General features: G+C 37.7%; 1 protein-coding gene across 14 annotated transcripts in view; it reads right to left on the bottom strand.

Annotated features, from left to right (window-relative positions):
- Nucleotides 1-27,164, bottom strand: part of TRIP12 (thyroid hormone receptor interactor 12) — a 78,128-nt gene that overhangs the window by 12,330 nt on the left and 38,634 nt on the right. For 8 of the 14 annotated variants that reach the window (XM_065072969.1, XM_065072962.1, XM_065072960.1 and 5 more), the window contains 28 exons: nt 20,865-20,970; nt 19,487-19,623; nt 18,498-18,581; nt 17,058-17,153; nt 15,943-16,091; nt 15,603-15,638; nt 15,417-15,512; nt 14,904-14,996; nt 14,611-14,772; nt 12,813-12,881; nt 12,527-12,692; nt 11,811-11,928; nt 11,513-11,669; nt 11,050-11,203; nt 10,299-10,527; nt 9,454-9,572; nt 8,622-8,826; nt 7,407-7,507; nt 7,129-7,303; nt 6,581-6,722; nt 5,878-6,069; nt 4,989-5,140; nt 3,040-3,212; nt 2,529-2,602; nt 2,227-2,426; nt 1,310-1,437; nt 877-1,028; nt 269-411 (listed from right to left, as the gene is read on the bottom strand). In XM_065072969.1, coding sequence (XP_064929041.1) covers nt 269-411; nt 877-1,028; nt 1,310-1,437; nt 2,227-2,426; nt 2,529-2,602; nt 3,040-3,212; nt 4,989-5,140; nt 5,878-6,069; nt 6,581-6,722; nt 7,129-7,303; nt 7,407-7,507; nt 8,622-8,826; nt 9,454-9,572; nt 10,299-10,527; nt 11,050-11,203; nt 11,513-11,669; nt 11,811-11,928; nt 12,527-12,692; nt 12,813-12,881; nt 14,611-14,772; nt 14,904-14,996; nt 15,417-15,512; nt 15,603-15,638; nt 15,943-16,091; nt 17,058-17,153; nt 18,498-18,581; nt 19,487-19,623; nt 20,865-20,970 — 3,808 coding nt within the window. The remainder of the gene's footprint in view (nt 1-268; nt 412-876; nt 1,029-1,309; nt 1,438-2,226; nt 2,427-2,528; nt 2,603-3,039; nt 3,213-4,988; nt 5,141-5,877; nt 6,070-6,580; nt 6,723-7,128; nt 7,304-7,406; nt 7,508-8,621; nt 8,827-9,453; nt 9,573-10,298; nt 10,528-11,049; nt 11,204-11,512; nt 11,670-11,810; nt 11,929-12,526; nt 12,693-12,812; nt 12,882-14,610; nt 14,773-14,903; nt 14,997-15,416; nt 15,513-15,602; nt 15,639-15,942; nt 16,092-17,057; nt 17,154-18,497; nt 18,582-19,486; nt 19,624-20,864; nt 20,971-27,164) is intronic. The other 6 variants (XM_065072965.1, XM_065072964.1, XM_065072971.1 and 3 more) reach the window with 2 other exon arrangements.

Here is a 27,164-nt window from a genome sequence, read left to right as displayed (position 1 = left end):
ACTACATTTCAATAACAAAACTTCAGGTTGCTCAGAAACTCCTGCAAGAAGTAGTCCAAACTTTGCAGCTAGTCTATCCCTCCATATTTAGTTTAAACTTGCAATAAAGGTATAAACATTTATTCAAGTGTCACTGTGTAACTCAGCAAGAGTTCTGTGACTACATTTTACTCTCCCCCAGCATTTCAAAAGCCTTGTCACCTATGATGCCCAGCCAAGTGGCCTGCGGAACCCAAATGAGAGGCACTGTACAGTAAGTCGTTCGTACCATGTTTTTCCAAGTTCTGTCAGCCATGTTGGTATGTTTCCTGTCATAATTACCAAAGGATCCTGAAGCTGCCTGTTTGCTTTTGCTGTCAGTTTACTGTTGATAAACTCTGAGGTTGGAATTATCTCCTTGCAGATTGCATTCTGTGATAAATAAAAACAATGTTACTTCTAGTTAAAAAAATGTTGGAAGAAATATTATGCTTTGTTAAGAGGCGTTTTTATACTTTCAATTTGTTTATCATCTCAAGAAAAAAAACAAACATTGTCACTTTGGTCATACAGAGTCTAATCCATGAAAGAAAGGCTGAGTAGATTTTTATTATTCAATTTATTTTCAGAAATAATGTTGCTCTTTGAACTTACAGAAGGGAAAAAGCATAGAAAACTGTGTTTTACACACTACAGAGGAAATATAATTGACCATAAGAATTTATAGCCTTCATTTTACCAGAAGTTAGAGAAACAGGTAGGGGGAGATGATATACTATTGCCATTATTCTGTCTTAGTGGTGGGCAGCAGGCAAGGCAAGAAGACTATTTTAAGTTGTTTCAGGACAGAGTTGTCTGTATAAAGTATGAAAGTGATTTAAAAAGTGCTCTACTCACATCATACAAGTAATACCAGTATCGACTGATAGCATGTAAAACTCTCAAAAGAAGAATAACATCCAATGAGGGATCTTCAAATGTTATGTTTTCAGGTGGAGTAGATATGAGGTAAACTTCTAGAGGATTTAATACTGAAGGGCATACACCATCTGACAGGAAGAAAGAATGTGTTATTAAAACAAAACAATTAGTCTTTACAATATTTAATTATTAGGAGCATAGGTAGCAATAGTCATGGCATTCAGTTAACTACAACAGTTGAGTTAGATAATTCAATATCTTATTTTTAGTCTTAATACACACATTAATATATGCTTACTTTTCTTATATTTTGCTTGCTTTAAAAGAAACACTCTGGTGCCTAAAGACTCTTCTCCCCCATCCTTCCAGAAACTTCACAGATCTAACATAAGCAAGGTAGCACACTCACCATGCCACAATTCATCGTGCTTTTTAGAATTTCTAGGGGAGGTTTTAGTGGGAGCAGTTTGTGCTCTTCCTCTTTTACCACCAACACAGTCCTTACTACCATCTTCATCCTCTCGCACTGGCTTGTACCTAAAAGGAAATTAAAAGTTAAAGACATGTTTGCAAAATACTACCTTACATGGAATCAAAAGCGGTTGTAGAAGTGTTAGTTCTTTGACTGCCAGAATTTAACTTGAATGACAGTTAAAAGCAGAAAGACAAAAACAATGCATTTGGGTAACATCCAGCCTTTGAAGCCTCTGAAGCAAAGTATGTCAAGGGGGGAGAAAAAATGGGGACCCTCCCTCTGGCTCCATGAACTGGAAGAAGAGAAACAGAAGGTATAGACAAAAAAAGTGGTTTGTTTGAGGTGTTTTGTGGTTGTTGTGGCACTTTTTGTTTGGAGTTGTTTGGCTGGTTGTTGCTGGTTTGTTTTGGGGTTTTTTTGCATAACACATTTAAGAAAAAGACACTGCTGAATGTTAAAAAGTTTGGCACAGTCAAAGGTCAATCCTGCTCCTTGCAAAGTATAGCCAGAGAATTCATGTACCTGCATAGCAATGTGTTAATACTATGGAAACCAGTTTGAAGTTGACCATTATTTGTAGACTGCAGACACATTCTCTGTTTGTTGTTAGTTACCTAACACTATGACTTCTGTCTGTCTAGCAGGTATCATTTAAGATTCTCCATTTCTCGTTCAGCAGCAGTAGTTAACAATGAATTCCTACTAAGATTTAAGTATCTCAAGGACACCGGGAAAATCAAAGCTTCACAGATTTGGCGGGGCATGTGAAAGAGACAGCTATACTCCCATTTTCTTAATGTATATACATCTAGGAAACCGGAGTTGTCCCTCAGTTTCTCCTGCCAACTTACCAAATGGTGTGAGTTTTTGTCCAAATCCCAGCTCTTCCCAACGGGTTGCTTTCATCATCTGTAGACTCCCTCTCCTCCTCAGCTTGCAAACTGTACTGCCTAACTGCTTGATACACAGTCATATTGTATGGCAGCAAGTGATCTCCAATGTAAAATTGCAGTCTGTGTCTCACATTCCCTGAATTTAAGAATTGAGCAGCCTGAACAACAACAAAAACAAACACACCACACAAGTAAGGAAACTTATAGCAAGCTTTTTTTTTTAAGCTGTTCCCTTCCTTACCCCCACAGCAAAAGCTTACCAAAGATTCATCTATTTCTTCATCTGACCCATCATCATCACTATCCTCATCGTCTTCTCTAACTCTTCCATAGCCTGAAGCAAAAGAGACATCCTCATTTGTTTTTACATGAAATGTAGCAATGCTTTTGTACTTTTTTCTAACTCCACTGTTAGAAACGTCTCCAAAATACATCAGTTAAAAAAAGCAACATTCAGACACACTAGAACACATTTCAGTATCCACATTTGGCATAAAAAATGCCAAGTTACAGTCAGTTTGACAGTCCAACTAGATTACACTTCTGTTAGTATTTAGACAGAACTGTTTACAACAGGGAAAAGTTAGTCCCAGCAAAGAGAAGGTTCTCCACAGCCTTAGTCTCTACCCCTGTGAGCAAGATATATTTACAGGTACCTTCCATTTGCCTTCAGTATAATCCTCACAGGTTATTACAGACTCCACACTACTGACAGTAGTGGTTATCCCAAGAAGTAAAACACGTGACTGTTTAATATATACATATACATACCTCTAACTACAAGGTATCTTTCGATGGCTTGTACCAAAGCCAGAGGATCAATCTTCACAGGTCCACCTTTCCACTGTTTCACATTAGCACAATCTGGATGTCTCTGCAGCTGGCATTTTAATTGATGTGTATTGAAGAATTTTAAAGCTTGGGATCCTCTGTTAAGAGAAAAACTCAAAATAATTTGTGAAAAAAGTTGCTACACAAAGAATCTAATAACCACATTGCATTTAAAAATGCATTAAAATAGGGTGATTCATGCATTTAAGAGTTCAGTTGTTCTGAGTATTATTTCTCAGTCTATTTCTCCAGAAATAAAATATTAAGATACAGATAAACAGATTAAAAACTCTATTCTACAGGAACACTGGAATCCAAGTTGGACAAAATCCAGTTTCCAATGAAAGCTACATGGATTAAGAGCAAGTCCAGTCTGGGGTCTAATTACAGTATGGCCTACACTGACCATCTCCGAGGCCTGGAGCTGCTCAGTGGTCACTGATGCCACATAAGATGTAAAGCTGCATTTACCTGCAGCGCAATAAGGATCAGATTTGGGGGGTGAAAAATGCAAGTAGCTATTCATATGTTTTTTTAATAAGGACCTAAAGAGACAACCTGAAAACTGTTTTTTTTGGCCAAGTATAGCTTATACATATGTTCCACCTCAAACTATCAATACTCAAGCTAGCTGTTTTTATACACAAACCTCTTATCTTGGGCTGCTTCTACATCCAGGTGCTAGTGGAAGACTACCTGATCTTAATGCCTCAAAATCCTCACTGACATAATCCACATAAGACTAGTAGTCAATGCTGCAGTACTCTCTCACTTGTCATGTTTAATTTTCTACCAAAAACAACAGCAGAATTTTGCTTCTATGATTAGAAGCTTTATAACTTTTTTAGCTATCCCATTTTCTACAGAAACAGTACATATTAGGAAGCGGTTTAAGATTACAGAGCACACACTACTCACAAAAGTCAGTATCAAGACAATTCCTTCACGTATTAGAAGTCTGTATATTGCATTGATCCCCATGGATTTTAACAGTTCCACAGAAAAAAAACACAAGTACTGATTTTTAATGTAAATTAGATTAATGCTACAGTGTGAAGCTTTAACACATCTACTATAATGGATGTTGTGTCACAATTAGTGACAAAATAATCCATTCTATCTTACTACCTGAGAGACAGAAAACTGGCATTTCAGACTTGAAAATAATAGTTTTCAAAAATTCATTTTCAATGTTCATTCCTTCCTAATTTCTACAAAATCACGAGAACGAGTCTCTAATCAAAATGAGCTTTTAGCCAGCACCACAAAATACTTTCAAAATACTTTCAAAACTTACATGCAATTTATGCTGGAATAGTCTTACTAACCACAATGCAATTAATGAAAAATAATGTTGATTTAATAAAGTACAGAAAAGAAATCACAGAAATAGTTCTTCAGTCACTCAAATTTGTTACTTAAAACACGAATAGATTAGATTTGGAATCCAACTTATCTTAAGACACAGGGCAGATGCACAGTTACTTTAAACTGTGTTGACAGCCAACAGTTATCACTCAATCTATTATCATCCTAGAGAACAGAACTTACCTAAATATCAGAGTTTAGCACTGTAATACAAACTCAGCAGTTTAATTACTTCACTAAAAAAAATATCAGTGTGTCAGCAATTAACAGACGATTTCTTTCTAGTGTTTGTTACATGGCAACGAGGAAAATATTCGAATTTAAGCTTAGAGATTGCATTTAAAATTATACATCCACCTCCAATCTGAGAGATCTTCCACTGAAAAAAAGAGTCAACCGTGTAATTGCTTTTGTCTGTAACAGGGTCAGAACTTTCCATTAACTCCTGCAACTTATGTTGAAACAGGTTTTAGAAAACAAAAGCTGCCAACAAAAACCGTTACCTGAGCATTAATCCTTACCTGCTCCCTGTTCCATTTCCACTAGGGAAGTCATGCACTTTTACAGGAAACTGTTCCATCTGGCTGAGGCAATTGTTCATTTTATGGACTAATGCCAACAAAGGTGCATTTTCTAATGGCTCTAGTCTTCCAAGAGGCTCTTCTCCAGGAAGCTGAAATAAATTCCAGTCAGTTATGTGTTTGAATTAATTCATCTTAAAACAACTTATACCACGAGCTGTTAAAAAAAAAAAAAAAACCAAAAACAAAACAAAACAAAAAACCCAACAACACACGTACAGAAATTGAGAATCACTGCTCTCACTTAAAGTAGCGGCAGTATCAGGATGACAAGATGACACAAATATATGGAAGACTCATTTCAAAAAAAAAAAAAAAAAAAAGCACTTTTCCCTCCCGATTTCAATTGAACAGCTCTATAGATTTTAAACATTCACCCTTAACCATGAGCAGTAAGCTTCATAGAAGCTGTAGCTGTCTACTTGGCTCTCTTCCACTTTAAATGTCTTCCTTTAAAAACAGGACAATCTAGTTTCTTGCAGTATTTAGGAGTGAAGAGAACAAATGATAAGATTACCAACCAAAGTCTTTCCACATGAACTTCTTAAAACTCAGAAACAAGTTTTAAGTTGTTCAAGACTCAGACAACTGGCCATTTTGGATTATTTCTTTTTCCACTGCTGTATGGAATTTTCTGTAATTACAGGGTATTCTAAAGAGTTTGACTTGTAAAGACACAGAATTATGTGAAAGTTGTAATGTTATACAGCTTAGACATAAAACAATCCTTCTGTACTCTTATCTATCAAGGTCATTGCTGAACCTCCCAGCTGGTCAGTAAGTTTGATTTGAGAGAAAAAAGTAAGAATAACAAAACAATAAAACTTACTGGAGAAGAAAAAAATACATGAAGGAATCTTTTCAATCTGATGTCCCTGCTTACAGCATCTTTCTCACTTTTAGATGTCAAGTAAAGCAGCAGTTGTTTAACAAACCCACTATGCTGGATTTCAAATGAGGAGACATCAGACTCCGAGACAATGCTACGGATTTCTACAAGGCACTCTGTTCCACCATCCACCTGAAAAATATGAAGGCAGTGTGTTACTACCCAGCTATAAAGGGCATAGGAAATACTGGTTTTCCTACTACTGCATGGAACAGCTCTAGAGGGAGGAGGAAAACAAAAAGGGAAAGCCTGTAGTGTACAGTAACTCAGTACAAGCAATAACAATGCAAGTAATTTGAGGATGAGCAATTTCTCTATTCAAGAGAGGACATTACAGTCAACATCTACATTTTCCTTGTTTTAAGAGAAATGCAAGGTCCCATTTCTGTCTCATGCAACAAAGATAAGCTTCAAATACAGGGTTTAAGAAAAAAGAAATTCACCAAAAAACCCCACCAAAAAGAAAACCAACCAAGCAAACCATTGCAAGTTATGAAACACTGTATCATCATTTCAGAAGAAAAAGCCTATGCTTAAAATACTGGCCATACTGTCTAAAATGGCCAGCTTTCTTCTAGTTGCCTCCTAAATACTTCACTGCTTCCATTCCCACCCTCACCCAATTAAATTAGCCATTTCTAACCTGGAGGTTGAGTTGTTCAGTTGCAGTGCAAAGTCTCTGTAATACATTTAGTGCTGGATTGCTTCCATCCATGTTTTCGGAACTAAAATAACGTTCTACAAATTTATGGGCTTGCTCCTTAATCCAGCCCTTAATTTTTTCTCTGTAAGGAAGCACACAGAAGCATTTGGCCACACTTACCATTTGCATACTCCAACTTTACAAGTAAACACAGCCAGAGTATCATTTTCATCATGTTTAACAGCAGTCACAGACTAAAACCTTTCCTCTTACTCCAACACAGTAAGGGTCTGTTCTCTACAGATTACTTGTCACACCATTTTTTCCCCAACTCTCCAATTTTTCCCCAGCATGCTACTTTAACTTATTAAGAGGCTATTTTATCAAACTTAATTTATTGATTTTTCTTTCAGAGTTATTTTAACAGCAGTTAAACTGAAACTTCCATGACAGGTGCTGCTTAATCACCTAATGGCTTATCATAAGCAAGCAGCTGCACCTCAAAGTCAATACCATATTAGAATTATTTTGATTTTGCATGTGTGTACCTGTTATTGGAAATGGTATCCTTGGAAGCAGCCCTTGCAAGACCACTTACTCCTGCTGTTCGTGCTGGTTCAATATTATTACTGTTGGACTGTGTGCTTAATCTTCCCCATGTTTTAGGATTTAAACTTGCCAAAAAGGAAGATTTAGGAGATTGAGTAGTTGTAGGGCTTTTAGCTGGAGGAAGCAGAGACAAAATTAAGAGAATCAACAGGTTTATTACAGGTAACACTTTCAAAAGCCTGCAAGCTTACTTTTAAATTTAAAAGGAATTATTTACCTTGATTGTCTACTTTGTCATCATCTCTTGGAGGAGAGTATTTTGGTCTCCTTGGCCCTCGCTTCGGCAGTCTTTTTCTCTTTAGAACATCGCTCAGTCGTCTGTTCAAATTAGAAACAAAGTAACGTGTTTCCATCCACCATATTCATATGCATACCCACCCCTCAGTTTAAGGTACATCTGCCAGCTCTTTCCTCAAGAATTACAAAAAGGTTCTATCCCATAACAAGGAGGGTACAGTGGAAGAACAAACTCTGAGGGAAGGGACCTCAATGCTGTTTTAACTGGAAGGACAAAGAGGGGGTTTTGCTTTCTGTCACCTTTACACTATGGGCAGCCAAATAGAGTCAGAAGTGCCACTGAATAAAGGTTTCTCATAATTTTCATGTTTTTATTTGTGTAGCTATCTGGTTATTAAATCTATTTGAATACACTTAAAAATAAAAAAATAGTATCTAAAAGACCTCTACCAAATAAACACCAAAAGACACCGGGTATTTGACCTGCCTCCCCTATTCAAAACCAGAAGGCACATTTTCCAACAATTTATGGAGTTTCTTCTCACCAAGCCCTACACTTCCCAAGTTTACATGTTTCAATTCTGGTTTAAGGTGAGTTTCCTTATTATGCCAACACATTAAGACAAACATTTCACCTTTAAAACAAACTGTAACACTAAATTTATTCCTACATAACGTTCTAATTCTACAAGTGTTCAAAATAACTTATGACTTCTTTCTCGTCCAGTCTGCAGTAGAACGGAACCACGCACCACAGCTATTGTTTCTCTGAAAGAATCACTCTGTCCTCAAGAGTTACATGAGACTGCAGCTGTTGCTTTTGACATTCTCCAGCCTCTCCCCAAACAACTTGGATTGTTTCACATTGCTATGTCATAACTATCAGGTCACAAGTGGATTTTGTGTGTGTGTTGGGTTTGTTTGGTGGGTTTTTTTGTTTGTTTTGTTTGTTGTTGGTTGGTTTCTTCCTCTCTCTTTTTTCATTGGTGGTTTAAAAAAAAATTGATATAAAATTAATCAAAACTACGCATTGATAGCTTTCTCTTTAAAGAACTAAAAAGGAGTGCTGGTAAAATATCATAGCAAAACACAGATGATACTGCAGCAGCTCATGTCAGTCAAGACTTTTGAAGAAAACAAACAAACAAAACCACACACACACAGATTGTTTGTTCACAACAAATACCACACTTACCCCTGTGGGCTCAGATCCAAAGAATCCTCCCGGCTGTGTTGTAAGCTGGGAGAGCCTAAATCAGCAGCTGCGTTACTGGCAGCAGTGGCTGTTCCAGTACTTATTGTTGTGGTACCCAGCGTTCCTGATCCATTAGTGCACACTTTCGGTGGGCTTGTTAGCAGAGCCTCAGACTCTGCTAAGTTTTTCACTTGGTGCATCACACCTTTGCAAAAGAAGAAATCTTTGTTTGGTGGTTGGTTTGGTTGTGGGGGCATTTTTTGTGAGGTGGGATGAGGACAAAGATGTTTGAACAGGTAGAAGTCCATTATTAGAATGTCTGCTTTGACTATGGCAGCACTGCCTCACCCCACCCATCAATATTGTTTTAAAAAGCAGTTCAAGTCTTTCTTGAAAAAGTTAACTTACAGAGTTTAAAATAAATATAACAGCAGCATAAACAGTAGCTAAAGAAACCCCAAAATCCCCAGTAGATTACTAGAAAGAACTCCTGCCAAAGATTCATCTGTTTTGTCAAGTAAGACTACTCATGTAATTTCAGCAAGCCATCTTAAGCCTAAATATAAGTTCGCTAGCAACTAGTAAGCCTGTACAAACTTTTGAGATTCAGAAGAAACAAGCTTGTCTCCTCCAGAGCCTTGGTCAGCTCCTCCCCAGTCATATGACAATAGTTTACATGGATTTGCCTTTATTATTAAAGAAAAATAATAACTTTTAACAGCTTGGAGAGATGGAGCTGGGGACAAAGGATATGGATTCTCCACACATACATGCTTTTAAAATACTAAATTAAGGAGACGAAGGGCGGGGGTAAAGGACAACCAAGACTTACCTTCTCTTCTGAAGTAAACACTGAAAATGTCAGGCAACTTTTGCATTAAGATCTCTGCCATCTGCAGGGCTCCAACTACTATCTTAAGGTCTTGACTTGACAGCATTGAGGCAATATGACTAAAACAGATAATTTATTAGAATTAGGTTTGTATTTTCATTTCTTTTGTTGCTGTTTTTAAAAACATAAAATCATCAAGCCACTTTTGCCTTGCATACATGATACAAGAAACTGAAAGCAAATAAATTTCACTGTGCTTTTGTAAATGCTATAAATAAAAGGACTGAAAAAGTCCTCTTCCCACCTAAATCACTTACTAAGTTTTAACATGTGGCGTAAAGGAAGAAAGTGTTTTCTTCCTTTAAGGAACAGTGTTGTGGATCTTAGTACTGCGTTTATTTTCTAATTGCATCCTTTTATCTAGATCCCGGACCTGATGGTATATCATCTAGGAGAGGTTTCACGATTAGCACCTGAAAGCTGAATGCCATGAGAGTGTATTGATCACATATTATTACTGCACAAGTCATCTTGCCCTCAGAAAAGTTCATAGGCAAGCTTTAGAAATCAGGAAAATAGTAAACGGAAACATTATACATTATTAGTACACAGAGACATGAAGGTAAACTGAGTTTCTAATAAGAACACCTAGAGTCGGCACCTACTACAAAGTCTAACATGCAAAAAACTCCTCAAAGCTGAACAGCCTCAGCTTTTAAATTCTTATGTATTTAATTTGCCAAAGTACAACTTTCCCTTGACAAAGATGATTCAAAAAACATAATGAGAAGTTTGAGTTGTAAGCTCAAAATAAATTTCATTCACAAAGGGTTAACAAAACCCACCTTGAAACAGCATGGTTTTTCAGCACATCCTTCAGAAGTTCAGCATCAGCAAAATAAATTATTCTAAGAATTGCTCTAAGGCACTTGTGTCTAACAGCAGGTCCAGCTGAAGAACTATACACTTCATAAAGAACACCAAACAATGTTTTGATAAAGGATTTTGCCAGTTCTGGGTCCTCTTTCATGAGTTGTGCTCGAGCATCATCCTTCTTCAATTCTGAATGTCCACCTGTGAGAAATGGTGCAACAAATCACTACACAGTTCTTTACATCTCTGACGATTATTTTTTTTAAGCTGAATTAGTTTAGCTCTTGAATTGAAAGATATAATTTAAGAACCAGAAGTCAAACCAATGGCAAGAATGTATGTACAAACCTTCCTCTTCCAAGGAATCAAAACTTTTTTCTTCAATTTTTTACATATTTCCATTGGATAGTAAGAAGTTTTCACACAGTCTTCATTAAAGAGCTGTATGAACAAAATTCTTTCAGAAAAATCCCAAGCCAGGAACAAACCCAGTTTTCCCCCAGTTTAATGTATTTTCAGTTCTCAGGAAAAGAGTTTACAAGTTAAAAGGAATACATTTCAACAGTCTGAGTTTTGTTGTAAAGATGTCTTCCTTCATGTAAATCAATAGTTTGACCTTCCGGAGAAACCACAAGAAATCTCCTAGCTAAGCAGCAGACTTGTATAACACAGGAGAAGTTCACCATAGCTAGAGGCACCAGGTGTCTCCTAAGGCATACTTACTAGTGTTCGTATTGGCTAAAGGGTTTGGTTTTCGCTGAATGGCACGTGCTGTTCCAGTATCCTCATTTATTTGCTGCATAGAGTTAAAATCAATCGTATAGACACGCCCAAGGGTAGACAGGCTTATCTCATCCTCGCCAACCTGATGAGCTGCCTAAAAACCAAGGAAGAGTTGAAAGTTAAGAAACCCCTAACAAGCAGGAGGCTATATGAAAGGTGATGAGAAGGCAAACAGTATGAAAAACAAAAGGTGACAGAAATTCAATAAGAACAATAATTAAGCAGTTCACCCATTACTGAATACCAAAATAGTGCAATGTTTCAGCAGGAGGTCTGAAGAAACTCATGTTTCTCAAAAGAAACAAGGCTGATATTTTCAAAACTGTAAAGGAAGCACTCAACGCCCTATACAACCACACACACATTTAAAATACATCACCGCACAAAAGTGTGTAATTGCTACCTCTATTATTCGGCTATCAATCCTGTTGTAGGGATGCCAGAGGCCCCTGTCATCTCGCCACTGCCATATTGCACCATCAGTATTTTGTGCATTTCCTTTCTTCAGCATAGTATCAACAGCAAAAATTCCTTCTTTTGGCAGGCAAGGCATCAGTTCACTGTAAAGAACATTAAAACAGTATTTCACTGCAAGTATACAATGAAGTCCATCTAAGCCGAAAACTGTTTGCCCTAATTTTAGAGAAGTTATGGATTTTAACATACCAACCAGGCCCAAAACCTAGGGCTGCATAACTTACCAGATAAGAGAAGTAAGCTCATAGAGTTCTTGAGGACTTCGTGGAACAAGGTCAATTTGTTCTTGACAACTCCCATTTGAGGCTCCACAAAGGAGAAAGTGAAGCGTTTCTGCAATATCTATAAAAATTATTATTTATGAGATTACTTGTATCAGAATATGGACTCTCCACTGAAGAGACAGTCACTGCCCTAAGCAAACAGACAGCAGACAGCAAAACAAAAATCCATCTCTCTCCAAATATTATAAGAAACAGCTTTGTTCTCAGGTCTGGGGATTTTTTTCTGGTTTGGGAGTTTTTGTGGCCTTTTTTTGTTGTTTTTTGTAGGGGTTTTTTGTTGGTTTCGGGTGTTTTTTTCCTTCCTTTAAGGGACATCTAGAGAGGAAATATCAAATATCACTCTACATGCAGGGCACAGGAAAAAACAGGAGAACATGCAGGGCAGTTGAAGTGACAAGTCAAAATTTACAGGATGAAAAGAAGAAAACGAGAGAACTAAGACAGCTACACAGCTGTTACTTAATTCTTAATGTTTTCCCTTAGAAAAAGCCCTTAAATTGCATGTTTCCCCAACTAAGCTTTGTATCCCAGGGAAAGCATAGCAAGAGAAAAATAGAAGAAAACAATATTTGTATAATCAAATGCACAGAGTTCCATACTGACTTTAGGCATTAACTTAAATAGGTCCCCCATAATATGACAGAGCAAGAACTCACTTAGCTTCATAAGCTGGACTGCAAGTGTAGGACAATTCGAGCACATTAAGGAAAACATGCGCACCACCATGATGAACATTCCTGAGCTCAGGATAGGAGGCGTCACTACTAAGAGCTGCTGGATATTTGTTAACAAGTCCTTGGAAGCAACCTGCTGGAGCAAGTTCTTCAGGAGGGAACAGCAAAATTAAAATCATTAGTTTGAATTTGAAAAGTAAACCCTTGGGAGAAACTGAGGAAGGGAAGAAGGCAACAAAAATCCACACTGAAAACACCACACCCTTACCTCCTCATGCTGGAAGTTGTCCACTAGCCGTGCAAAACAGAGACAAGTGCTTTCAACAGACTTTTTGTCCTATTATAAAAAAAGTTAAGTATTTGTTTGAATTAAAATATTTCAATGTGCATTACATTACCTATCCTGTCATTTTGAGGCATTTGTAAAATTACTCCAAAAAGGCCAGTCGAATCACATTGTACAGAATACTATAGCTCTGAATTTTAAATTGATTGATACAGTCTGAACCGATCTCCTGATACAGCATATTCCCTGGGAAACATCTCACACTTACAGCACAGACACCTTTAGGGACCTTTAGAGATGAATAAATGGGTGTATAATATCCTTTTTGGATTCTACAAGGAGGAAACAAAAGGTAAGAGAGCTACAAAACAACAGGAAATACAGATGAGCAGGAATGAAGGCTACTGTTCTACACACTACATGAAGCTGGATTTTTGTATCATGCAGTGCCACCAAGACAGCAAATCCAAAGACACCAAGATAGTACAGATTGCTTTAAAAATAGCTGTAGATGAAAGTTCATTGCAACACTCAAAGTTTATCTGAACATAATAAAATACTTCTACTGTAAGGGTTGTTGGGCAACCTCTTCCAGTGTTCAGAGAGGCTAAGTCTCCACCCTTGGAGTTTGTGTGTTTGGTATTTGGTATTTGTGTTTGGAGTTTGGTATTTCAGTGGTGGTGCTGCTGCTGCTTCGGGTTTTGTTTTGGTTTTCTGGATTTTGTTTCTTTTGCTGTTTTTGTTGTTGTTGTTTTTCTTTTTTCTTTGTTCTTTTAAATCAGCTGGACACGGTCCTGCACAATCTTCTCTAGCTGACCTTGCTTGAAATTTAATTCAAGATTTTTTTTTTTTAATTTTTTTTTTTTTTTAAACAAGAAAAATCCCACTTCAAAATTTCAAGAAATCTTTCTTTTGTGGGCTATAGCTTCTCTTCAGAGAGCAGGAGTCAGTGTTTGTCCCTACTACTGCTGAGAATGGTGCTTCTTGTTTCCAAAGCACCATCTAAAGCTGATGTTTGACTTCTGTGAAGCTGCCTCAATGATTCAAGTAGGCTCTTAGCAAGAAGATGTTGGAAAAACTAAGAATCGCACAAGAATACATGAAAACATTACCTGGAAGCTTCTATTTAGTTACATTTGTTAAGGAATGAAATAATTTCTCCTTTTTAACAGGGATCTGCCAATCAAGTAGCGTGTCCAAATCTTTCAGTGCAACAGTCATTGTGAGTGCTCTTTTATAAGCATAGCAGCATTGCAGGATAGGCAGATCTTAGGAACCCATGATTTAGGATTCATCACCTCAAACTATTGTGCAAGAGTAGGAACTTACTTCCTTAAAATGTCATAAAGCCCTCCCAAAAAGCCAATTCAGAAAGAAAAAAAAAAAAAAAAACACACGAAACTGAAGCTTTTCAGAGTTTGAAGTGGGAGGAAACCTTGCAACTTACTTGTTAAGGAAGAAGGACAATAATGTTACTTGATCTTTCTCTTACTGATAGGCAACAAGTAAGGACAACAAACTCACTATAATCCACGCTCTAAGTACCTTATTTCTCATTTTACAAAACTAATAGGGATGTCACGATCCTTTACAGCATATTTACAAACACCAAAATGTCCATGTGTTTTTGTTAGAATATCACAACTTGACAGTATAGAAACTTTAAGGCAATTATCACATTGCAAAGGCAAATAACACACAATAAAGAACTAGTATCTGGAGGCAACTTTATACTATTTTCAGGTCAAGATTAAAACTGAGTTTTATAATAGCTTCTTACCTGATGGGTTAACCTTTGCGTAAGCAGTGGCAAAGAGTCTGCCACAAAGTGAAACTCATCAGGTGTTATACTCTGGCAGCAGTTGGCAGCAATAGCCAGTGCATTCCTCTGTGCATTTATACTGAAGAATTCCAGATACAGCAAGCAATCTGCCAACCCACCCTGTAATAAAATAAACATTTTCACTCATTACTGTTAAGGTTAGAGAAATTTCGTTTTCTTATTCATCTTCACAGAAGATCACCAAGATGTAGCACCAGTAGAGGTAAAAGCACCTTCTTTTTTGTACTTACTGCTTGCAGAATGGCTTTACTATGCCTGCGCGATAACATCTCCAGGGCTGTTAGTGCCTGCTCTGCCACATCAATGCACTGAATAACTTGCAGCTAGAAGAAAACAAGAAAGCTTGTAGATTTATTTCTAAACTAGTTTGTAAAACTAACCTTAATTAACACCTGAACAGTTAGCGTAAACTAACACACATATACTAATGGAGCTGCACTGCTAGCTGTGATCAAGCTAGAGAATTTAAGGCTAGATTAGCTGTATAGATACCACAAGAGTTCCCAGTTTGTATAATTAGGCAGTATCTTTGCAACACCAATCAGACAAAAAGTTCTCAGTGAACCAGATAGTTCTTTTCAGTAAGGGTGTGAAAAAAGTACATCTGTTTTTAAAAGCTTCTCATGCATTATATATTGTCTTGTAAGCTATGAAAAGCCATTATCTCAATGGTATGTCCTAAAGTTAAAACAAATATAAAAATCTCCTCAAATCAGTATAACACTGTTTTGATTTCATTTTACCTTTTCCAAGAAGACAGGAATCGCATCTACCACTACAGCAGATGATCTGGGAAGTGCTTCCATCATGTATGTTAAGGCCCGACATGCATGGTTCATCTATTAAATAAAGAGATATTTGTTTTTAGGTTCAGATGACTGATATATTTTTCTATTTCACAAATCTCTTGAGCATTACAAATCACTTACAATGTCAAAGTTGTGCTCCATCTGCAGCAGTGTTATCTGTTTTAAAAAAAAATATCGTTAGTTTAGTAAACATACCATCAACATAAATAAAGGGCAAAAATCATTATCATAGCTTTTGACTCGGAACTTTTGAAACTTTTACCAAAATTCAAAGAGGCACTACCTATTCTTGAGATATTAAATAATTAATAAGACAAACATTATTTAGAAAAATATGCCCTCAAAATCAAATTAAATATCTAGATATGCATACATGTATATAATTAAAAATATTTTATTCAAGCAAGATATTGAGTAAAATATTACATCCTCCAATAGAAATACGAGATTTTATCTTTACCAAAGCTGGTACAACACTCTTGACTGGAAATCCTCCTAATGTTTCTTCATTTCCCATGACCAAGAGCTGGCACATCTCAATCACTGCCTGTAGTTGCTGACTTTCATCAGTAGCTTGGAGACCTTGTAAAAGCTGTTGGGCTTTAGAACCTACATATCCAGAAAAAAAAAAATTAGGAAAGAAGATATTAGAAGACGTAAGTGTTCAAGGCAACCATTATGCTACACTTCTGCAAGAGTGGAAGACCAGAGATAGTTTGGTTCTCCTCTGTACTTGTAGCTTCACTTTCTTTCCCTGTCATAAAAAGGGGGGATAGGAAAGGGAGGCAAAATCTCACTCTTGGCTGTCTTTCCAGTGCAGACTGGTCAGCACAAGAAGTCCACCACACTGCTCACCACAGGCGTCTTGCCAGAACTCACACCACTCCATCTCTATAAAGCAAAGGACTTCTCACCACACCCCCAGTTATACAGCACATGGAACACCCCCAAGACCCCACACTCCTCTCTGCAGGCAGCACCAGGCTGCCCTGGGCTCTCCTGGGGAGCCACACAGACTGGGACCAGAAGGTACACGTCTAATTCAGCTGCATCATGCAACACGGGGGAACAAGACTAAGGACCCATGTTCTCACTGACACACTGCCTTCAGGACATTATTTCTGTCTGAAAACTAAGACACTTTTGGAACTATAATCAACACACCTTAGAACTGTCATCTACTACTGGTTCTAAAGCTAGCTTAAGCAATTGTTTAAAGACAGCAAAAAACTCAAAGGAGTTGGAGAGGTCTTTTGTTAAGCAGCCCATCATGCAAAAGAAAAGATAAGGAAGGGGTAAAAAGGCAAGAACCCTCCCTTCCCCACCTAGAAGGGAACATGAAGATGCCCCAAAAAAAAGAAAATAAATATGGCTGAAGCAAATTTCTCCTCCTTATAGGAAGGCAAGCAAATTAATACTGTTGACCAGTGGTCTAGCACTACCGCAACATACAAATCTCCGACATGGAAAATATTAAACTATGAAGCTAATACAAATATTAGCATTTACTAGCGGCTGAATTCTACTAGTCTGGAAGTGGAAAGAATTAAGTCAAATTAGACAAACTTTGCTTACTAGCTCCACTTCCAATTGTCCTGTGGAAGAGCTGCGACATCCGAGGACCAAGAGGGCCAAACAGGTGAGGAGGAAGACCCCTAGCCTCTAATAGAGCTAAAAGCAAACAGAGGATAACAGCCATTGTCAAAGCTTCTACACATATTTTTAAAAATTTAAATTCCACGATGCTATAATTTTAAGACTACTAGAACGTTGACACTTTAAGAAAGATGAGTTAGGATTAGATGACTGCAGCTACCTCAATTTCCAGAAAACATCAAAAAGATGACACCTTTAGGGAGCAAATAACTCATTTTTTGTGCATCAGAGCATTAAGGCCCTTTAAGAAGTCACCCACTACATTTCCAGAACGATACATTTCACGGAAGAAATCTGGTCTACTACATCGTTGGAAGTCTAGATCTAGAATGCCAGATATATCAGACTCATTTCAAATATGAACTCAATCTACGTAAGAGAATTTAATCTTTTCACATTTTCAGGAACTGAGTGGCACTACTAAACTGAGACAATGACACTGAAAAGTCAGGTTCACAGATGTATTTGTTGATGAGCAGAAGAGGAAAAAATTCTGCTAGTTTTGAGGTTTTTGGTTTTGTTTTTCAACACTTTCAATTGTCTTCAGCTAGACTAAGTGGGTGATTCTGATGGTGACTACAGCTGATCAATACAATAACAATTAATAGTAAAAAACAATTTAGCTCAATATTCCTAATGCATACCTATGCTTACTGAGGACTGTAAACAAGTCAACTGGTAGTGACACAGCACTCATTTCCACATTAAATATTCAGATTAATCAAAACCAGACATTTGTAAGGGAGACCTTGATCTCAGAACTCCTTGCAATAGTGGCAAAATCAATAAAACAGTTGTAGGACATGCAAACTGAGCTTCTACCTGTCTGTACTCTCCGGTTTTGAGACCTGAATCCTTTAGCCCAAGCACAAAAGCAAGCATTTTAAGAACACTTAGATTTTGTTTGGTCAAAGCTCACAGCGACATGGGTATCAAGCACAAAAAATGTTATCCAGAAGCAGGCAGAGGAACAGCAGGCCTAACCTGGCCTGTCAACTGAGAAATTCTTGCAAAAAATCTATTTCCATATTTGAGCTTACAGACTTAATAGGACTGAGTTCTCAATTCTCTCCCCACATGCGCTCCTGAAAAGTCATCAATAGTAGTATATTACACACCATATAAATGAGTGAGGACACTGTGCCACCCCCTCCAGACATTACTTCCAAATTCATGCATCTTTAGTGAATTAAAGCTTGTAACTCCATATCTCAGAACTACAGTAAGCAAAGCAAAACATTCACAGACAGAGAAACAAAATACAGCCTTCCCACTACATATAATACAGAATTTGGATAGGTATGGCTATTTAACGGCTGCAATCAACAAAAGATTGTTAATTAATAACAAATGTTGTACCTTGTAGTCTTCCCATCTCAGAATCATCTGACTCACTTTCTCCAGAGGTTGTCATACCTACAGCCCCAGCAACAGAACTAGAAGCTAAAGAAATGAAACAGATTAATACAAGTTAGAATGCCTTTAAAATGACAAAATTCACATCAATTCGACCATCAAGAAGCGTCTACCATCAGAAGAGTGCTCCGCATTTAATACTGCCACCATACTTCCATACTATTGTCATTTTAAACAAACCAGCCTGCAAGTCTAAATATAGCTAGATCAGCAAATTAACTTTCAAGACATATTTACCTATATCCTTATTAAATTTATGATTTTCTTAATTGAGTGTTACGCTGCACTTCGTTCCCCTTAATTTTGACTTTTTGTACTGATGTAAAAGCTAGCTGTAAGCAGAAAACACTGAGATTTTCTACAATCCAGTGTAATCACCGGAAAGCTCCTTCTGAACTTACTACTGATTAGGACCAGATGATAAAATTAAGTACTATTTAATAAGACTATGCAAGTAAGACTATTTGACTTGGTTACAAGTTTCTCCAGTATAGACACGCTTGCCATTTCAACAGAAAATTTGTAGAATATTTGAGTAGTTACAAAAGAGCCTTTACAGGTAAATGCTTGCCTTCTGTATTCTGAACAGTTTGGTGTGTTTTCAGTTTGCAGTACAATAATTTACGTAGCATCAGCTGAAGGTACATTTTTCTAAAAATAAAAAAGGTAGATGCCTGAAAACCAAAGTCTACTTTACTGGACACAGTTTGGAGACTGAAAAAAGCATAACTGAAATACATACCAGATATCCAAGAGATCAGATCAAAAAATAAAGGTCCCTCTCATTCAAAAACCTTCCAGAACTATTACCAGCTGTACCAGCTTAAATAATAATTTCTCCCCAAAACTTAATCCATTTAACTCTTTTTAAATGCAAAGAAGTTTCTATCAGCAACTATACTAGAAATGTGTCAGTTAGAATTTCTTCTTACCTGCAGCTCCCTGAGGAGCCTCATCTGTACGTGCAGCTGAAGAGTTAACTCCATCCTGGTTGTTATCAGGATCAGCCATTTTCTCCTGTCGGCGAGCTTCAGCTGCTCCTCTTTTGCCCAGGCCAGAGCCTCGCCGACTAAAGATTCAAAAAGCAAAGTTTCAGACCTTATGAACTAAGGCAAAAGATTTATTAATGTGAAGCTACTCAAAACCACAAAAAAAATTACGTAGATCACTACCACAAATTTGCACAAACTACAGATTTGCGTAAGAATGAGTCTTAACAAAATTACCCAACTCTTCTTCACCATCTTTGCCCCACACCATGGTGGTGATTTGTTTATACTAATGCACTACAGGTATGTCCTTACGTTATACCCTTCAAGACAAGGCAGTTTTAAAATACAATAGTCAAAATGACCAAGATTAAAGTAACTGTTAGTTACAAATCACATACACATTTGAGAAGTTCCTTTAAGGAGGGTTACTCTGTCACTGAAGTTCTGAACTACTGAAAGCAGCAGGAGAACTGTGATGTTCAACTTGGTTTTCCATGCCAGCACATGTCTGAGGGCATGAGCCTTTTTAAATTTGTTTTTTAAAACACTACTATCATCACCACTACACATATATATGACTACAAAAAGTCAAATTCAAATGTACACTTCACAACAGCACCAGACTTCAGAAGCTTCTTTCTTAATGACACAGAAGAGCAAAAATAAATTGTGCTGGAACTACATGTAGTTTAGGCACCAGAAAAAATAAAGTTTGTTCAGGGTTCCTAAGTCTAGCTTCAGAGTACATGCAACCACAGAATTTTTGTGCATCACCGGATATATTTACTCTCCCCTCCCATTTAATCTACCAGGTGTTTAAAACTATTAATTCAGAACTAATTCTACCCTGCATCAGAAGGTATATCAAGTACTGAGATGTTTGTAATATTGTTCAGATGCAGCTGCTGACAACTTGACTCAGCTCAACAACTTACACTATTAAAACAGACTCCTGTGTGGTACCATGAGGTCTATTTTTCAAAATAGTCACCTATTTTATTATTCATTACGGACAATAGTTTAGTACTCTCTCAGTGTTCAGTATCTTTTTAAACAACATCTCCCTAAGGAAAGGATTACTTAAACTTGTAATATTGGCTCTGGGTGTTTCTTCCACTCCACCCCTACAGCTGAGGGATTATTGAAGGTCTGTGACAAGTTCTATGTGCTGCCCATGACACTGGTGCACAAAGTAATCCATCAGGCCTGCAAAGTTACAGCTACTTCTACAATAGCAAAGATACAGGTCAGTTTTTATGCACGAAAGTGACAATATCAACCTACTACAGTAACCACGTTTCATTATCTTCAGTTTTACCTGGTGCTAGCACAGGAGCCCGTGGTCTTTTGCCGTGTGCTCCGCCGCAAACTGGGGAGCTCAGCAGGTGGTGATTCACTGCGCTTCTTTGTAGATTTTCTTAGACCTATGTCATATGTAAAGAGAATTGAGACTAAATCAGTCTTCAAATACACAGCAGTTCTACAAAGATATGAAACATCTGTGTACAGGAAACTTCTATGTAGAACAACTTCTACAGATGAACCACAATAAGCCCACATCAGCTTTTACTCACCTTACACTGAACTGCTACACCAGTAAAAGAAAGGTTCAGATATTTGCTTACACTCATTAATTTAAGTAACACTAAACTTCAACCTGTTACCTAGATACCTTTTCCTAACCTACACACTACACTTATAGAAGAGCTTTTAAGTCCTTCTCTTGCTAAACAGATACGACATCATGGGATACAAGTTTATTATTTCCCTATGTTGGTATTCTAGACACTTAAATGAATATGCTTTAGCTTTAAAGAAGCTAAAGGGCAGTGACGGTTGCATGTTCTCCCCCAACCTCTAAGTAAATCTGTGCAGCATAAACTTGATCATCTTCACTAGCTGAATCATAAATTTTAGTCAGTTTTATTCACCTTGGTATGGCTTAAGAATAACTGCCTTAAATAAAAACCATGCTCCCCTCCAGGAGTCAAGCACTGCCAGTTTTGAGATCTGTCATATATTTGCGCTTCTATTTTTCAGCTATATCCCTTCAGCCCTTATCACTATCATAAGGTCTTCCTTAAGGCAAATACCAAGCATATCTTCACAGCTTTGAAAATGGAATTCTCCAGCTTTTAGTTTAGAAGTATTTGCATTGTTGAAGACTGATCCAACCAATATTAATTTGCTCTAGGTTATGAAGCCATTGTTCTGATGACACATCCCACCACAGAAGCAGGAAACTCTTGAACACACAAAAACCCCATGCAATACAGCATTCTCAGATGATGAGCAAGCTTACCATCAAGCTGATATATTCCACAACAGCTTCCAAACCAGAAAGGTGATAATTAGTATCAAAAACTAAAAATCCTTATCAGACCCAGCTTTACATTTCTGTCCTGTCCTCCCTCAATCATAAAAGAGATCCCCCATAACACTCAATTTTGACACACTATCACTAGAAGAGATGTAAATAGCTTTGAAAATATGAGAAAGATCACTGCTCCCTCTTCCGGCAACAAAGCAGAAATAAAACATATTTAAATATGCAATGTTTTTGAGCATGATGCCTAGCAAACTGGCTCCTGTATATTTCCTTAATCCTAAAACATTCCAAGAATGCTGAGTTGTGGTACTAACAGATGAAATGCTAAATATGCAGCTTCCAACTGGCTATTTAACAGAAAAGGGAAAGTGATCTGAAAAGCTATTACTGACCTGGTCAATCATCTGCCTTTTCAGTCACTATACTGTATTTGACCCAAGAACATGATGCTGCTGCGCACAGTTAAGTTTCACGCAGCGGAAGGTTAACCTGATATTTGCGTATTTACCACACCCCTGGCTTACTGACTCAAGAAATTTGGCAGTCTTAAGAAAACAAGGTTCTGCAGAAACTGAGTTTTCTGATGGTCTGTATATATAGAACAAAATATGTAACTTTTTCAAATAGTCAAAAAAACAGAGTGGCATTTTTACTACATATGCTTTCACACCAAGAATTTATGCTGAAGTTGCTACAACAGAAATATACAATGACTCCAGCCCTATTTCATACAGGAAAACACAGACAAGGGGGAGGAAGAGTTTGCTATAAAGATACAAAAGAGTTAAACACAGTTGTAGCTGTGGCATGGGATCCTGCTATCTAAGCTTTAAGTACTAGAAGTGCACAGATACAACAAAACTCCTCTGATAGCTGGTTATATTTCACCATAGAAAATGCATGCTTTAACTGGCACTACGTATAGCACTGTATTACTCCACAGATAAAAGGAGTTTACCACTCTGAGTTCATATTACACATATGGAAAAGTAGGCTATTCAGTACCTATAACAGTACAGTAAAATTCTAAGTGAGACATACTTTTGCTTTACACGTAGAACAGTTAATCATCCTGTTACAGGGGAGTTCACTGGAAAAATACACATTTCAGTTCTTCAGGTCAGCACACCACTTACTACTTCAAATCTATGGGCACACATTTTCAAGCAGTCAGACCTAAAACTTAGTAACTTCACATCACCTTAGCAACAGGCTATCAATGACACACCACACATCCACCATAAGTGAAGTAACATTGACTTCATCTGCATCAAAACAGGATTTGTGCTAAGGGCAAAGTTTTCACACAAAAGCAGAGTCAGCCTAACAGCTTGCTGTGCTTTAACAGTGAGGTACACGCACTCATGGCTTACTGTCCCCAAACCAAGCCCTAGATGCACAAAGGACACAACTGATACACTTTCTTGTCCCATTAGTATTGTGACAGTTTGGTGAGCTGAGCTTGTTTAACGTGGGTCAGATGAGCACAGATACTACAAAGCAGCAGGGCAATGAAGTTATGAAATGGGTTGTCCTTTTCCATAAGAGGCATTAAATTAGCTGAATTATCTTAGTTGGAGGGTTTAGAGAATACTGTAGAGAGTTACCCAGTTACCACTTGGTAGATGAGCAGCAGAATAAACCACAGCCTGAGCATCCAGAATAGTTGAGTTCATTTTTTCCTGCTGCTCAGGAAGAACCTTCTACTTGTCAGATCTTTTTGCATGTTTCTCTTTTCCTAAATCTTTATTTCTCTACCTCTGATGTATCTACCAGGACACATATGATCTTCCACCTCCCTCTATGAACTTCATATCTGAAAAGGAACCATAAAATAGTTGGAATAGTCCACTCCCCTGAAGAGAGCTGGGACATCTTGAACTAGATCACATTCCTCAGAGCCTCATCCAGCCAGGAAGCAATGAGATAGTTCTCAGAGCTTGTTCCCTTCCTGTTGTTCAATGCCACTCTCAGCCCTTAAAGTCTGTTTTTTAAGAAGGCTTCTTAAAAAACCAATCCTACCATCTGCATTTCTTGCAAATCCTTTGAGTCCTCCCAATAATACAAGCTCCAGAGTGCTAATTTCTTTGGCACAGGACTGAGCCTTCTTCCTCTCACTCACATTGTTGTCAAAACTTGATCTCCTCAACGTACTGCCAGCATGGCCTCCTGACTGAGAGTTAGGAGTTGCAGGAGACAGGCTAACAGCCCCAAGCCTGTACTGGCAAATAGGGCACAACCAGCATTCAGAGATGGGATTAGACTGACTGCCTGATGAAGGAAATGTACAGAGCTGTCATCAACACATCTGCTTCAGAGAGCTAGTAAAAATTATAAAGAGATGGACCTTCAACAAACCAAAAGAAAACTGGCTTTAAACAGTTCCTATTCAGCAACTGCAAAAACTTCAGATGTGATATTTAAAAATAAAGCAGAGGCATAAGTTTCCTTATGGCAAACAGATATATATTGCTTATGCCTTGACATCACCCTGTTTGCATACCAAACACTCACTCTAATGACTCTGAAGGAAAACAGACCCAAACAGGCTAAACCTGAAACAGTGCAGCATTAACAGAAATAATACAAAAATATCTTAAGAACATCTTCACGTTTAAGTGTGTTTACTGGTCAGCTTTTTTTTTTTAAAGGCATTTTTTATTGCATGAAAGAAAGAGTTCTGAATGTAGCTGTACTGCATTCACTTCAAGACTGACTGTATTACCTAAGCCAATACAAAGTTAGTCAAACTATCACAGTCTATAACCTGGAAAGCCCTTTATTTGCAGTTCAGAAAGATTGTCAGCAGAGATTTACTTGTTCGGGATGGAAGTTTAGACTTCAGATTGGCTCCTGTGTTGGGCTGCTCTCCTCCTCCCACAACAAAGACAGCATGAAAATAGCTGAGCAGGGGAAAGCAAGACAACCTCCTGTCACTCTAATACTCCACTGTTCCCTTTCGTCTGTACCAACCCAGACATCTCCAGCCCTTGATTACAGCTTCACACAGCCCATCACCACAACTAAACCAAGTATCTCCAAGCTAGTCAACTTATTTCCTCAATCCCAAATCCACAACTCTAAGATTCTAATGACCATCATGCAGACAGCGCTGTCACACACAACCCCATATAAACTAATTCAGAGCTCTTTTCAGTTTCTTTTCTCCCTCACCTCTGCCAAATCCCTTGAAGCCAGGATTTATATACCAATCACACTCCTTGTTCACTTCATGTGGCTTTTCAGCATTTCCCAGTAAAATCTCCAGCACCCCAAATCTTAATGTACTAGGTAAAGGCTTCTCAGAGGCAGCCACACTAAGCTACCCTGCTCTCAGCAGTCCCAGCCTCCACTGCCAGCTTCTTCATAGCTAAGGGACACAGGACACTACACAATGGGCAGCAGAGATTTCCCTAATAACAGAGACATAATTAAGCTTGGTTTTATATTGTTACATAATCAGTGAAATGACCCGATTCACAATATTTAAAAGACCCTACAAAATGTAGGGCCTGAAAGGGACATGAAAATAGTCAAAAGAGCAAAACAAAAAAAATTTCCCTTCCCCCATCCCCATCAATAAATATTTAGCTACAAAAATAAAGGTGAAATACTTAACTCCAGCCTGTTTTTTATTCTTCCAACAAATTCTATAGCTGTTATTCAGTGATGTCACTGCTCGATTATACAAACTGCCACATAGCTGAAGACTCTGAAAGTCACCTTGTCTGCATTTAACACCTATTAATTATCCAGTGAGGAGTGGACAAGAAACCTCAGGGTATTCCTCTCTAATACGCAAAGAACTTCTGCAAGGATGACAACCATGTCTCTCTTCATTCTTCTCTTCAGCAGAGTAAGCCAGCTCAGCTCTTCTAGTTCGGCCTTCAACAGATCACAACTACTAATAATTTTTCTTGTGCTTCCTAAACTGCCATACCCAGCAGTGAATGGCACCACACTTATACAGACATGACTAACTATGTTAGCCAGAATCATCTCTGCTCTGCTCCTGCTTTTCTTCCTAGAACCATTTCCATCAATTTTCCCAAAGTTTTTGCAGCTTCTTATAGTTATGTTTGCATGTTTAGTTTTTATCTCCCACTAGTCCTACAAGCCCTATTTCAAACTTCTTCAAACATCTGTTTCATATTATACCCCCATGTAACCCTACTGAGTTTTAGCTTTCACTTTCTACACAAGATTACTATGACTCCTAAGGACATGTTTCCATGCAGAGGGGTGTCCCACCTCAATAATTTAATCTATATCACTGTTGGCCTTACTGTTTTATAAAACTTTAGAAATATTAATATTTGTGTGAAAAATCACCTGCTTCTGCTCCCTCATCCTCTAAGGGCACTAGCTTGCTGCAGAAAGTAAAGTAGAACTTACCCATTCTTCCTTAAAAACCTACCCTGGAAGTTTATTTTTTTTTTTTTACTATTTTCGTGACACTTCTCAGCATTATCTAAAACATATTTCGTTAAAATATTTCAAATTTGCCCCAATGTTTTCAAGTTAGTGAAGCTGTATGACAAAAGTTATTTTTTTTTAAGAAAGGGCTAAGCTAACAATAGTTACTATTGATCCCAGTATCACTTCAATCTGTTGTCAGAGGTCTAATGCACTATTTGAAAGGCTGAAACTATTTGAAAATGTCAGAGAGTCTTATACTTTTCTTCCATTCTAGATTGAGCTGTTACTGTTTGACATTCAGTATAATCACTTACTCTGACCAACGGCATTCAATATAAGCACCACCAGAAAAAGTTCTGCTGTAATCCACAGCAAAATAAAGAGTCAATTAGACATTTCAGACTTCCTAGTATCACCTGTTGGTACTTCACCCCTGTCCCCCTCAAAATGGGACACCATCTAAAGAAAGTAACTTTAACCTCTATTTGGAGTCTAGAAATGTCTCTCACCATACTGTGTGCCCCTTACCAGTGACTTTCTACACATACACACAGTACAGGCCATGCCAGCTTGGTTTTGTGACATATAATTGAATGTCGCAGTTCAACTTAGGTTTATCTTTTTGCAAAACATGACTTTCAGGTCATGGAAGAGCTCAAGCTAGTCAAGCTGGCTTTCTCAGTACATTCTTTGGCAAGACAGTGTAGGCTCACATTCTTAATGCTGTTTTTCAAGCTACTCAACACCCCCACTACCCCCCTTATATTATGCTATTCTATTCTTCCTCTCCTCACTCCTGGCTTAAGTTTTATAAATTGTCACATAAATTACTCCCTGCTTCATGTTCCTGTTGTTCAGTTGTTGGAGGTA

Source organism: Columba livia, chromosome 9 (assembly GCF_036013475.1).
Source record: "Columba livia isolate bColLiv1 breed racing homer chromosome 9, bColLiv1.pat.W.v2, whole genome shotgun sequence".
Taxonomy (NCBI): domain Eukaryota; kingdom Metazoa; phylum Chordata; class Aves; order Columbiformes; family Columbidae; genus Columba; species Columba livia.
The sequence above is the reverse complement of the archived record's forward strand: the minus strand, read 5'-3'. Positions and strand labels throughout refer to the sequence as shown.